This window comes from Erinaceus europaeus, chromosome 2, assembly GCF_950295315.1.
Source record: "Erinaceus europaeus chromosome 2, mEriEur2.1, whole genome shotgun sequence".
NCBI lineage: Eukaryota > Metazoa > Chordata > Mammalia > Eulipotyphla > Erinaceidae > Erinaceus > Erinaceus europaeus.
Genome location: NC_080163.1, coordinates 163,023,967 through 163,037,331, shown reverse-complemented (window position 1 = coordinate 163,037,331; position 13,365 = coordinate 163,023,967). Strand labels below are relative to the sequence as shown.

At 44.5% G+C, this 13,365-nt stretch overlaps 1 protein-coding gene across 6 annotated transcripts in view; it reads right to left on the bottom strand.

The window, feature by feature from the left end:
- The window catches only part of ABCC12 (ATP binding cassette subfamily C member 12), a 99,003-nt gene that overhangs the window by 35,746 nt on the left and 49,892 nt on the right, over positions 1–13,365 (bottom strand). For 5 of the 6 annotated variants that reach the window (XR_009548300.1, XR_009548301.1, XM_060185608.1 and 2 more), the window contains exons 11-14: positions 10,721–10,792; positions 6,946–7,070; positions 3,266–3,338; positions 2,571–2,774 (exon numbers count right to left, since the gene is read on the bottom strand). Coding sequence is in view for 4 of the 6 variants with exons in the window: in XM_060185608.1 (XP_060041591.1) it covers positions 2,571–2,774; positions 3,266–3,338; positions 6,946–7,070; positions 10,721–10,792 (474 nt within the window). In the remaining 2 variants the exon portion in view is untranslated. Of the gene's footprint in view, positions 1–2,570; positions 2,775–3,265; positions 3,339–6,945; positions 7,071–7,948; positions 8,009–10,720; positions 10,793–13,365 lie in introns of those variants that run through there. The other variant, XM_060185612.1, reaches the window with a different exon arrangement.

Genomic DNA, 13,365 nt, shown 5'->3' with positions numbered 1-13,365 from the left:
CATATTTCAAGATCATAAATTCCTTGTGGAGGCTCCCGTAGCCAGCAAGTTTGAAGCTCACTCCAAAGCAACTTGGCATGATTTGAGCAGCTTCATTCTGCAAATTCAAATTTTGACCCTGGGTTGGATTTCAGTGGATGACCATTGGCCTCATTTCATTTGTTTCCTCAAGTAGTAGAAGAGCCATCTACAGCCCAAGTGCTCAGAAGTATCTGGATTGCCTGTGGGCCTGAGAGTAGAAGCAATGGAGAAATGTTCTGGAAAAGATTCTAGGGACTCCAGTTCTAGGGTTCCAAGCACAACTGGACCAAGGGTCTAGTGCCATCTGGTGGCTGTCCACATTGTCCAGTGCTCAATCAGTGGGACAAAATGATGGTGGTGATGAGAGGGAGAATCTTTGAGAAGATAGTCACGAGGAAAAAAATAGTACTTACCTGAGGGTAGACTGCTGGCTAGTGAGGTTCAAAGACTAGAAGTAATAATTCTCCCCTAAAGACCCACACTCAAAGGAGTCCCTTCTAAACCCCCAAGGTTCCTAAGGATCCTCACTGCTGTAGTTGGGTCTTCCGGGACACACAGTTATGGCCACTATGTTCTGACTCTGGCTGAGTACAAGTCTGTCCTCAGGCCCCTCCTGAAGAGCAGGAAAAATATATCCCATCAGCAGAGGAATAATGAGCTCTTGTCCATACTAGTTTAGCCTTCTGGAGGCAGTGGCACAACCCAGAGTAAACCAGGTTACCACATGCAAATTTCATATGTGTTTATTCATGGAACTCCAGCCTTCAGCAAACATGGGCATACACCAGGGATAGAGCCATAGTGATCAGAAGATCTTTATTTTCTTTTTAAGGAGGTTCCCCCTCTTTGGGCTGGCCTTTTTTGACATTGACAGATAACCCTAAAAATGTTAATGTTTATGGGCTAGAGAGAAATCTCAGAAGATTTGGCACATGATTTGCCACACACAGCCCAGGTTTGGGTCCTAGCACTACATGGGAGTACCATAGCACTAAAGGAAGCTCTAGTGCTGTAGTCTCTATCTCTATTTTTTAAAGATATATTTGCTTGCCTATTTATTAGATAGAGACAGAAAGAAATTAAGGGGGGAGGTTGCAAGGGAAAGAGACAGAGAGATACCTGTAGACCTGCTTCACTACTCCTGAAGTATCCCCCCTGCAGATGGGAACCAGGGACTCAAACTCAAGTCTTTGTACATTATAACATTTCACTGAACCAGATGCATCACCTGGCCCTGCTATTTCTATTTCTGAATAAAATGTTGCCTCATGAAGAGCAATGAAAGTATACATGTATGAGGCTCTAGCTCTACACCAGAAAAATGAAAAAGAGAAAAAATAGATAAAGGAATGAAGGAAGAAAGAAAGAGAAAAATTCTGGTTTGAGGATTTCATAACTCTTTCAACTGGCTTTGCTGTTGCTTTCTTTCCACCCCCAAAGTTCTGACTGGATATGCCTTTATAAATTTTGTAAGACCATGCAGTCTTTTTTTACCACCAGAAAAGGCTAGCTTCTGTTTAGCATTTTCCCATATCTGACAGAAGAGTAAAGACAGAACTTCTGCTCCCTCTGTCCCAACAGATATCTCAGTATACAGGTCATCAATGTATGCACGAACACACACACACACACACACACACACACACACACACACACACACACACACACACACCTCTGAGAACTCAAGTGTTGGTAAGAAAAGCCATTTAAGACAGGCAACTGTCTTTTGTCTTAAGGTAAAGGGGTGGATCTTGCACGCCCAACAGAAATTCAAAATTCTTTACATGGTGTTGACAGTGACTCTCCCCATCCTCATCCCATTCTCATACCAAATTCTCCAGCTTGGCAATGCATGGTTCTAAGCCTGAGAAAGGGACTCAGAATGAGGAGAAGCTTCTCACCTTAGCCCCAACATTCTTACCTCTACCCCGCAACTCCATTGGCAGTAATTCCAGGGGATCAGGACCTTTCATCAAGTGCCCATGGTGCCTTGCTATTGCACCCCACTAAGATAAACCTGCCTCAGATTCACCCAATCCTTGAAGAAGGGTGGGTCTGAAGTGTGTGTGTGTGTGTGTGTGTGTGTGTGTGTGTGTGTGTGTGTGTGTGTGTGTGTTTACCAGAACATTGCTCAGTTCTGGCTTCTAATGGTCTAATGGTGCTGAGGATTGAACCTGCCAGCTCAGAGCCACAAGCATACAAGTCTCATAGAACAATCATGCTGCCTCACCAGTCCCAAATCTTGATTTCCTTTGCCCCTAGAAAATATACTCTCTGATAGACTAAAGGTCTTCCCCCTACCCAAACTGCCACCCCACCCCAAACTTTAGAGTTTAGAATGATAGAATCCATGTCCAGAAGGAGCGGCTGCACCATGTAGGTCAAGAGAGACAGTGGGAGCATGTTCTCTTGTTCAGCCTGCTCTTTCCTCAGCCTGTCCTGTGAGGATATTCCTGACCAGGAGAGGCAGGTGTGCATGGGAGAAGAGACTGGGAGTGTCAGGTGGACACCCACCCCATGACCTCATGAGCCCTGTTATTTCCAGTCACCTGCAGCTGGTGGGTCACAAGGACCACCGTCTTCCCCCTGAGCGTCTTCTTAATGCACTCCTCAAAGACATGCTTCCCCACTTGAGCATCCACAGCCGACAGGGGGTCATCCAGCAGGTAGATCTCATTGTTGGAGTAGACAGCACGGGCCAGGCTGATCCGCTGCCTCTGTCCCCCAGAGAGGTTGAGGCCCCGCTCCCCGATCTGCAGACAAGGGCAATACCACTGCCCATCACTGGGCTCTGCCTGCCAGTCTGCAGTCCTCAGAGAAATAAGAGCTTCCTAAGGCTCTTATGTCTTATGTCTCAAGTCTCATCCACAGAATGATCACTGCCACACTCAGCTCCCCTGGGATGACCATGGTGGGATGCAATTAGGAAGCAGGCAGATACAACTTAGCACCTCTAGGGAAGTTGGGCCATATCTGGCTCCTTCTCCCTCCAGGTGAGCAATGACTTTCTCAGAAGCCATCCCTATGATGACAGGCAGGTTAGAAGGAGCCAGGGAAGTGACCATACTCAACCCAACACCAGTGGGTTGGGTATCTTGTTCCAAATAACATCCCCAAAGAACAGACCTAGATGGGATATTCTGGATGATGGCATCTGCAGGTCCTTGGACCTTTCTTTCCTCCAGGGTGCCTGGATGTGGTTGAGGCAATTGTCATTAAGCCTGAATAGCCCAACTTTGCTCACCTCAGTCAGGTCTCCATAAGGGAGGCTGTTTAGGTCCTCCTGGAGGGCACAAACTCGAACTGTATGCTGATACCTGTGGGGGAAAAGATGAGAAGTTATCACTGCCATCTGTGCCTGGGGTAGTCCTCAAAAGCAGAGCTTGTGTCACTGAGGCAACACTGCAAGGTGGCTGGTTACTCTGCCTCTGGTGCCCAAGGAGAAATTCCTCTTCAGCCTGCCCACTACACACACACACACACACACACACACACACACACACACACACACACCACAGAGTTTATAAGGGGATAGCTCTTTTATGCCACACAGGGAAGTTATAACCCCAAAACAGAAAATAGAGAGTGGGCTGGGGAAATAGCATAATAGTTATGCAGATAGCTTTCATGCCTGAGGTTCTGAGTTCCCAGGTTCATGTCCCTCCCAAGCACGACCATAAGCCAGAGCTAAGCAGTGTTCAGGTTTAAAAAACAAAACAAAACAAGAGAGTGCTGACTGATAGCATTGTATCTGGGATTCAGAGAAGGGAGTTACCACCATGACCTATGACCACTGGGGGAACCTGGAAGATGGCAGGCCGCAAATGGGAAATATATGTTGAAGTGATTTCAAATGGTGACAATGCCATCTCATCCAGGGTACACCACCATTCTTCACCACTCACCCCTACCAGTTTGGGGATTTTAAAAAGGGGGGGTGGTGGTGGGTTGATTTGCCTTTTGAGACACTCAAGGGTTCTGTGGCATAGAAAAATCCAGAGAGTACAAGCAGGAGCCAGACCTCTGTACCTTGGACCTCCCAGCCTCTGAATTTTGCCCTCTAGCATCACCCACTGTCTGGTCTTAAAGAGTCTTATAGGCAAAGCACTAGCCAAGTCACAGTGCTGAAACCAGCAGTTTTGTCCTGCAAAAGATGGCAAAGTTGGGGACTTATGAACCACTGGAAAAGAAACCAGTGAGTCCCAGGAAGAATCCTTTTCCTTGAGTACTTAAGACACTAAGGGATCTGGGCAAGTCACATCCAGGTCCCGAGCTGTGAGAGATGTTTTTCTTTATTTGAATTTATTTATTTTTATTAGATAGAGACAGAGAGAAATTGAGAGAAGGGGAGACAGAGAGGGAAAAAGAGACACCTGCAGCCCTACTTCACCACTCATGAAGTTTTCCCCCTGCAGGTGGGGACCAGGGGTTTGAACTTGGGTCCTTGCACACTGTAATGTGTATGCTTAACTAGGTGTGCCACTACCTGGCTCCACTGTGAGAGATCTTATAACCTCCTCTCTTGGCTTGCTCTGCATCTCACTCCATTCAGATGCCCTCAGATGACCCCTACTGCATCCTGGAACTTCCTAGGCCAGTATGCCACACAGCTATCTCAGAAACTAGCCCCTGCTCTGAAATCCCTGCTGTACTTGGTGGCTGTTAAAGCTTATGTCCCACCTAAGTGTGCCCTTCCATGGGACACTGGGTTTCTGTCCTACTTCTGTTTGCACATTAGAATGGGTCTATTGGTTGACTGATTAATTACAACATCAATTGCATCATCAAAATCCTTCCTAATGTACAATGATGGGCAGACTTCACAATTCAGACTTTCTTAAGACACTCATGCCCAACATAAGGCATCAGCATGGGAACCAGAGGGCAATCACTGGCCCTTCAGGTGACCTTTCAAGATTCAGTGCCCCTACCAAGATTAGGACCAGTGTACACAGTGGTTGAAATCAGAGATTGAGACCGCAGCAATTAGGTTTGAATCCAGCTGGCTGACCTTGGACAAGTGACCATCACTCTTCATTCTATATAAAATTGGTTTAGTAACTCTCATTCGTCTGTGAGAATGAAATAGAACCTATATGTAAAACACATTAGCACCAAGTCTAGTGAATTGCAAAGTCTCTATCAGTGGTAGTTACTATGATATTATTGCCTTTGCTGATCCTCAGCTATGAGATGCAAATTGTTCTCATGATAACTTTATTATTAAGTTACCCCTTGCCTATTTTAAACTTTCTCCCCAACCAGCCCCTCCTTGATTCCTGTGGCCCTAAGAGATACAGCCATCAGCTGGGAGCAAAGTTACTACCCAAGATGCCTCAGATAGAGTACTTGATCCAGATTTTTTTTTTTAAGAGAGGAATGGAGAGAGGAGGGGGTGACAGAGAGGGGAGAGAAAGACACCTGCAGACCTGCTTCAGCACCTGTGAAGTGACTCCCCTGCAGGTGGGGAGCCGGGGGCTCAAACCAGGATTCTAACGCCAGTCCTTGCGCTTTGCATGCGCTTAACCCACTGCGCTACCACCTAACTCCCGATCCAGCTTTTGAGAGCAATTCAAGCCTCACTCTCTCATTTGTCTTGTGAACTCTACTGCCTCAGAACAGTTGGGCACAGTCCCTTTCACTTGGCACATTCCTCCTTAGGGCACTCTATTTTCTCTGTATCTCTCCTATAGCCCGATGCAGATTTCAGCACCTTGAGGACAAAGATAGATCTTTGCCATCTTTGTGTCCCCATGGCTCCCTCTATGCTACTGGGGGCTGGTGAATGTCTGCTCTCTGAAATCTTAATTGGTAAAGACAAGAATCCCTCCTAGCAAATTTTGGCTAGAGAGGCAATTCAGGCAGGGCTGGGAGCAAACAAAGGCAAAGGGAGGGCAAGAGAAGCTGAACAGAACAGTTCAGCTGGTTGCCAAGGACTCCTACACTGGTGAGACCTTTCTGCCACCCCAGAGCCTCCTGGTGACATGACTTCATGGCCAGCGAAGAGGAAAAGTAAATAGGTCTCTTGCTGGGAGCCCACATGCTGGCTGATGTCAGCCAGCAAGGACAGAATGTGTGAGCTCAGATAATAAGAAGAGGAAGTCCAACTACCGTCAGAGAGCTGACAGCCAAAATTTTCAAGCTAACACCGTTTGTTGTTCTTTCAGCTTCCTGGCAGTTGGGGAGACTTCAGGGTACCCCAAACTGTGATACAGCTCCAGTAAGAACAAATAATGTTGGTCTGGAGTTAAAGACAGAATTCCAGGACTCAACTCTGCCATTTAATAGCTTTGTCATAAGTGAATCAACTCTATTCTTTGGGCTTCAGTCTCTTCCTCTACAGAACAGGGTTATGAAGTCAGGGTCCTCCGGGATGGTGACTGTGAGACTTCAGTGAAAGAAGAGACAAGACACACATCAAATTCAGCAAAGAGTCGCACTTCCCAGGATTTAACGATGATATTCAAAGAGCATCTAAAAAGTATGATTTGTACATTTTTTTACTCATTGGGTCTTTGTGAAAGCAATAATAGTAAAAGATCCTGATAACTCAGATGTCATTATTAATAATTACATACCTCCTGCTCACAAGTTCAAGCAAAGTTTTGGTTATTTAACCTAAGGCAAAAATCACCTGATTCATCTTTCTCCAGTGAGGCATTATACGCACTATCACAAAGACCGCCAAATCACATGGCACTCTATCTCAGGACTGAAAAACTAATTCCATCAATTTTCTACAGTGTTGTGAAGATAGCTCTCCAGAACTCTTAGGTCAGGAAGAGAGAAACAAGTACCCATTTGGATCTGATGAATGTTTCATCAGAGCTCATTACATAACCCCACTTAGCAGGCAGTGCATCAACATCTGCAATAGAAGGTACCAAGTACCAAAATGTTTCCTGCTTTCAAGGCTCATATTACCTGTGGTGATCATACTTTTCTCCAAATAATATGTTCTCTCTCACACTTCCATGAAAGATCCACGCTTGCTGGGAAACATAGGCAAGAGTGCCACTAACTGCCACGATCCCTTGCTGTAACTGCATCTGGAGTGATAATATCAGAGCAACTTTAGAAGCTAGACCTTGAGAATATCTCCTCAGGGGCCCTCACCACCCATCCTGAGCATTCTTTTATTGTTACTATCAGTGATTTACAAAATCACAAAATAGCAGGGGCACAATTCCATACCATTCCTCCACCAGAGTTCTGTGTTCCCGCTACCTCAACTGGAAACTGCAACGGTTATCCCAAGGTCACAGATAGAGGTTAATTACTATTTCTACAACTATCTAACTGTGTATATATATTTCTCTATGATCCTGCCTTCTCATCCATTTTACATCATAGCTATCCTTATTAATACTTCTGTCTATCCTCCCTTTTTTCCTCTTCTCTCTCTGAGTCCTGATGGAATTGGGTTTCAGAACCTTCTGGTCATCTTCCTCTAACATTTCTCCCCCTCTGGGAGTATGGACCAAAATTCTTTTGAGGTGCAGAAGATAGGAGGTCTGGCTTCTGTAATTGCTTCTCTGCAGGACATGGGCATTGGCAGGTTGATCCATACCCCCAGCCAGTTTTTGTCTTTCCCTAGTGGCTATGAAAATTCTTTATCAAGGGGAAAGAGAACCAATGACTTAGACTCACACTACAAAGCCCAATGTACAGCTCAAGTATCTCAGAGACCCACATCTGCAAGGTGAAGATGTGAACACTAGTCCGGCTGTTGTTCACTGGTGATCCCAACCAGCAGGGAATCAGTGAGTACATGTGAATCCCTTTATGAAACCAAAGACATCCCCTAGTGTGCCCCTTCCACAAAATCTCATTCCCTTCAATCAGATTGACTGAAGTCCATGCTCTTTAGCCAGGTCACCTGTAGCAGGGCAGAACCTACAGTGTTAGGGATGATGCCGTGGCATACCTGTTTTAAGAAACCAGCTTTAGCTCACTTGCCCAGTTGATGCCATGAAAAGCTTCAGACCTGGTGAAATCAGAGATTCTAATTTTTTTAATCTTTTTTTAATTTTTTATATTTATCTATTTATTTTCCCTTTTGTTGCCCTTTTATTGTTGTTGTAATTATTATTGTTGTTGTTATAGATGTTGTCCTTGTTAGGTAGTACAGAGAGAAATGGGGAAAGGAGGGGAAGACAGAGAGGGAAAGAGAAAGATAGACACCTGCAGACCTGCTTCACTGCCTGTGAAGCGACTCCCCTGCAGGTGGGGATCCGGGGGCTTGAACTGGGATCCTTAAGCTGGCCCTTGCACTTTGCGCCATGTGCAGAGATTCCAGTTTTTCAAGAGCAATAGAGATCCCATTTCCATGTGGTATTTACATATTTTTAAAACACTGAGCAATCTAAATAAAAAACAAAATATGCCTGAGCTCAAGGCATGTTTCTGTGTGTTCCTAAAAAAATCAATGTTCATCTATAATGACCCTACATGACAGTGTCTGACAGACAAAGGCAGATGTCTTATTCAAAGCTACCAAGGGAAGGGATGAGTGAGGCTGACAGAGAAGTGATAGAGAAAAAGGGTGGCCAAGTTAACATGTGACACCATTTCACTCTAGTAATGGTACGAGGGACAGAGAACCTTATAGATTTTAAGAAGCAGTAATCACAACAATCATGTCATCTAAAATAGGTATGGTAATATTAGGCATCATGTTGAGGACATACTAAATGTTTCCACAGAGAACTATCCTATAACTAATTATTGTTCATGTTACCCTGTCCAGTGCTCACTATAATGCCCCCAGCCCCATTTTATTGGTGAAGAAGCTGAGACCCAGGAAGGTGTCTTGTCCGGGGTTAAACAGCAAACATAAGGCTGAGATAGTTGGTGAACCCAGGAAACCTAGTGGACCCACTCACTGACTCAGTGACTATTGAGTTTGGCACCACTTACTGTCTCTTGAGAAATAGAGTCTATCATTTTTTATATTTCCTATGGATGTAGACCAAAGGGTCAAAGTTAAAAGGAGGCAGATTTCACTGAAATATAGATTAGGCCTCCCCAAAGAGGAAACTGGTTGTGAAATAATGAGTTCCCAATTAGTGAGACAGCTCTCATAGATTGGCTCAATCTCCTGTAGGAGGCAGTGGAGAGGAATCCCATCATTAGGTGCAGAATTGGGTCACTTGCAACACACCTACCAACTCTCTTGAGTTGTCACACACAGAAAATCAAAGAGGTTGGGTACCTCAGATCTCATGTGACTCAGCCCCCACCTCTGCTTTTAAGCAGGGAAAGAGTTTCTCTTTCCTTCTGAAAATGAGTCAAACAAGGCCAGAAGAACTCACCCAGTGGCTGGGAGATTGCTTACCAAGTAGAGCACGCATGTTACCATGCACCAGGACAGGCGTTCGAGGGCCTAGCTAACACATGGGAGCACCTGCAGGGCCTAAGCTCCATGAACAGTGAGGTAGTATCTCTCCTTCTCCTTCCTTTTCTGTCTCCTACTCTCTGTCTAGAGAAGAAAAGAATGGGCACCAGGGGTGGTGGAGTCATGCAGGCACCAGGCCCTAGTGATAACCTTCATGGCAAAAAAGGGTCACTTATGCTTATATAATATATCCTCCTACTGGTATGAAGGCTCTTGTTATTATTATTATTTTTTTCTTTGCCCTCAGATTTATTTCTGGGGCTTGAAGCCTACATGACAATTCCACCAATTCTGGCAGCCATTTTCTTCTTTTATTTTCTTTCTTTTTATTTGATAGGTCAGAAAGAGATTGAGAAGGGAGGAGCAGATGGTAAGAAGGGAGGGGAGGGGTAATGGTAAGAAAGAGAGACATTGAGAGAGAGAGAGAGAGAGAGGACTGCTTCACAGCTCATGAAGCTTCCCACCCTGCACATGTGAACCAGGGACTTGATCTTGGGTACTCATGCATGGTAACTTATGTTCTCTACCAGTTGTGCTACTACCCAGTCCTGATCTAGAGGCTCTTCTAAAGTACCCTATCTCTCCTTAATCTAGGCAAAAACAGTTCCAGCTACCTGAACTTCACTTTAGAACAATAGAATGAGGAGACAAAGAACTTAAACTTTTTTTCCCAGAAAGATTGTTTTTTTTATCATTTGGTATGAGAAACCATGGTGATTTAGAGATTTGTAAAGGCAGCAAATGCCTTTGCCATTTCCCTGGGGCTACATGGCTAGAATTAGCAAGCAAGAGACAAAAACTCCCAAGCCACTATTGCCCCCCACACACACACACACAGAATGTACTGAGAAGGTGAGAGCATATTATTGCCACTGTAATCTCTGCATTCAGTCATCATTGGAAAGCAGGAACACCCTGAGCAGCAGACACTGGCAATGGGAAATGAGCAAAAAGAAAGCACATCTAAATCTACTGGGAGTCACAGGTTCCCAGGTGCTTCCCTGGCGAGCAGCTCTGCTGGCCTTTCTAATCACAACAGCCAGAGCCTGGGGGAAGCATAGGCTTAGCAACACATTTCCTTCTTTGATCTGGATGGAGCTCTACGCAAAGAAGTAGTCACACTTTAACCCATGGGGGATAAGAGGTAAGGAGCTGCCAAACACATCAACCTCTGGAAATCATCACTAACTGTGTGTACAACACCCAGTGCAGCTGTGCTGAGTCTACTGTTCCCACAGAGCCCCAAGCACAGCAGACAGGAAGCTGTTTCATAGTCATGTTAGCGCTCAACACACACCTTACCTGTCCTAGAAGAGCTGCAATGAGGGAGCTCTTTCCACTTCCAACATTCCCACAGATGCCCAAGACTTTTCCCTACCAGAGAAACAGAGAAAATGACATAGTCATTCTTCTACTTCTTAGTGAGTCTGGTCAGACAGAATCCTAATACCCAAATGTCTGAGTCTTTCTGAAACATTTGAAATGCCCTCAAGTAAGGTACACAAGTGCACACCACACATGTAGGCACACAGCTCCTAGTCCCTTTCCTTGTTGTTTAAAATTAGTGAAGTGTGTAGCATATGCAAAGGTGGTGTTTTGGCACTCTCTCCCCCACCCTCCTCCTTCTAGTCAATAAATAATAAGTAAGTACATGAATAAATAAAAATGTTGACGTATAGCAGAGAAATTACTGAATTGGACCCCTAGAGAAATAACCAGAAATTGAGTATAAGGAGTGACTGAGCCAAACCTCATATATGTAGAAAAAAAAAACAATAATACCATGACATTTTCAAGTCTAACTATTTGGGGACATAAAGACAGTGGTACCTGAGTTCCCAGAAAGTACTCACCCTTTCCCCAAAGAAATGATAGACATCCTGGCCTGCTGCTATTGGATTATTATAAGCCCTTTGTTCTTCTGTTACTATGATGAGCAGGATTTATTTCCCAGCACAAGTTCCCCCTTTTCTTTCTTTGGCCAAGGAATCTTTTGTTCTCAATTATTTTCTTTTGTGTGTTTATTTATCGCCTCACAGACCACACTGAGCTACTGGTAACAGCTTGAATCAAAGGTCTATCCAAAACTGTGCATGCCAGACTAGGCAAGGGACCAAAGGGTCACTGTTGGCTCTATGCAGTGACAGCTGCAATCTCACAGCCCACCCTGGCACAGCCTGGGAGGTACAGGAACCTTAGTCTTAATTAAGCACTTTCCCTTGCACAGCACAGCAGAGTGCCTGGAGGACTTTTAGAAATCATGTACAAGCACTGATGTGAAACAGCCCTGTGCTGGTCTGAGACACACAGTCACTGGGCATGAGGGTTGTGTGTCCTGACTCCAGGAGAGCAAATCTAATAGAAGTTAAAAGTCACATAGCCCAGGAGGACATGGGTAGCCTTTGAAGTATGGAAAGCTGTTTTTTAAACATCTTTTTGAAAGCATCTCTCCACCATAGCAATCTGAAATTAACAAATGGTTATGCTATTCTTTGTTGTTGGTTCATGGATGACTTGACCACTGCAGATTTATTAATTCAACCAGTAAATCACTGGTAGAGTCTGCCATATGCCAGGTACTACTTAGCAATAGTACAATATGACAAAGACTGTGACAGACAGCCTGGGTTTGCCTTCATGAAGCTTTTGTTGTAGTTGGGGAGTGCTGGCCAGTACATAAGTTAAGAGAGTGATATGTAGCATCTATAAGCTGCATGCTATGAAACAAAAGAAAGTGAGGACAAGGAGAAGAGGGGAATGAGGAAAACCTTCCTGGAAAGGTCGATGTCATAGCTGGAGTTCTCTCATAAGGCCCTGAATCAAGTATTCAAGTAAGAGTAACTTGTATAAGAGGTACAAGAAATACCAAGGATCTGACCAGGATGTGGTGCAATGGATATCAATGGACTTGTATGCATGTAGTCCTAAGATAAAACCTCAGTATCACTTCTGTCATGTGATGCTTAGGGTCTGACTGTCTGTTACTTTCTCTCTTTCATAAATAAGAAATAATAAACAAATAAATAAATGTTTTCTAAAATACGAAATACCAGGATAGGGAAAAAATAATCCAGAAAGAGGAAGGTGAACAACTTGTTAGTTTCATTTTGCCAGATTCTATAGGAGGCAAGTAGAGCTCAATCTTGACAACAGCTCAAGTACTAACTCTGGGTGGTAGAGGGTGTTTTATCCTTCTAATGGCTAATGGAGGTGAGTGAATAAAATGAACAGTTAGTGCCCAAAAGCTGTCCTCTCAGCCTCTGATATCTTGGCCATCTGTGGGTGTAAGAAAGGTCTTCAAGTACAGAATCAGGTCTAGCCTTTGAAAGATAGTCAGTCAGCAATGTGTCCTGGAGCTATGCTTCCCCAGAGCTCTGCCCCACTAGGAAAAGAGAGAGACAGGTTGGGAGTATGGATCGACCTGCCAAAGCTCATGTTCAGTGGGGAAGCAATTACAGAAGCCAGACCTTCCACCTTCTGCACCCCATAATGATCCTGGGTCCATACTCCCAGGGGGATAAAAAACAGGGAAGCTATCAAGGGAAGTGATGGGATATGGAGTTCTGGCAGTGGGAATTGTGTGGAATTGTACCCCTCTTACTCTGTGTTCTTGTCAGTGTTTCCATTTTATAAATAAAAATTAGAAAAGAAAGAAAGACAGTCAAGGTACATAGCTTGGTCACTGATAGTAACTTCCAGGGGTAACCTTGGGGCTAATATCCAAGGGAAGTGATAGTATGAACCATATATCTGTCTAAAAGGAACCACTGTAAGCATGTGGAAACTCTGAGGAGAGAAGAACACCCACTTTGCCCAACCAGATAGTGAAGTGGTATGGTTGGAACACTGAGGAACATTCTCACTAAGACCTGATCCCCATGATCCTTCAGAGTAAAGATGAAGAATTAGATCAAATAAGGGTCCTTCCCCACTGGAGCTAGACTAGA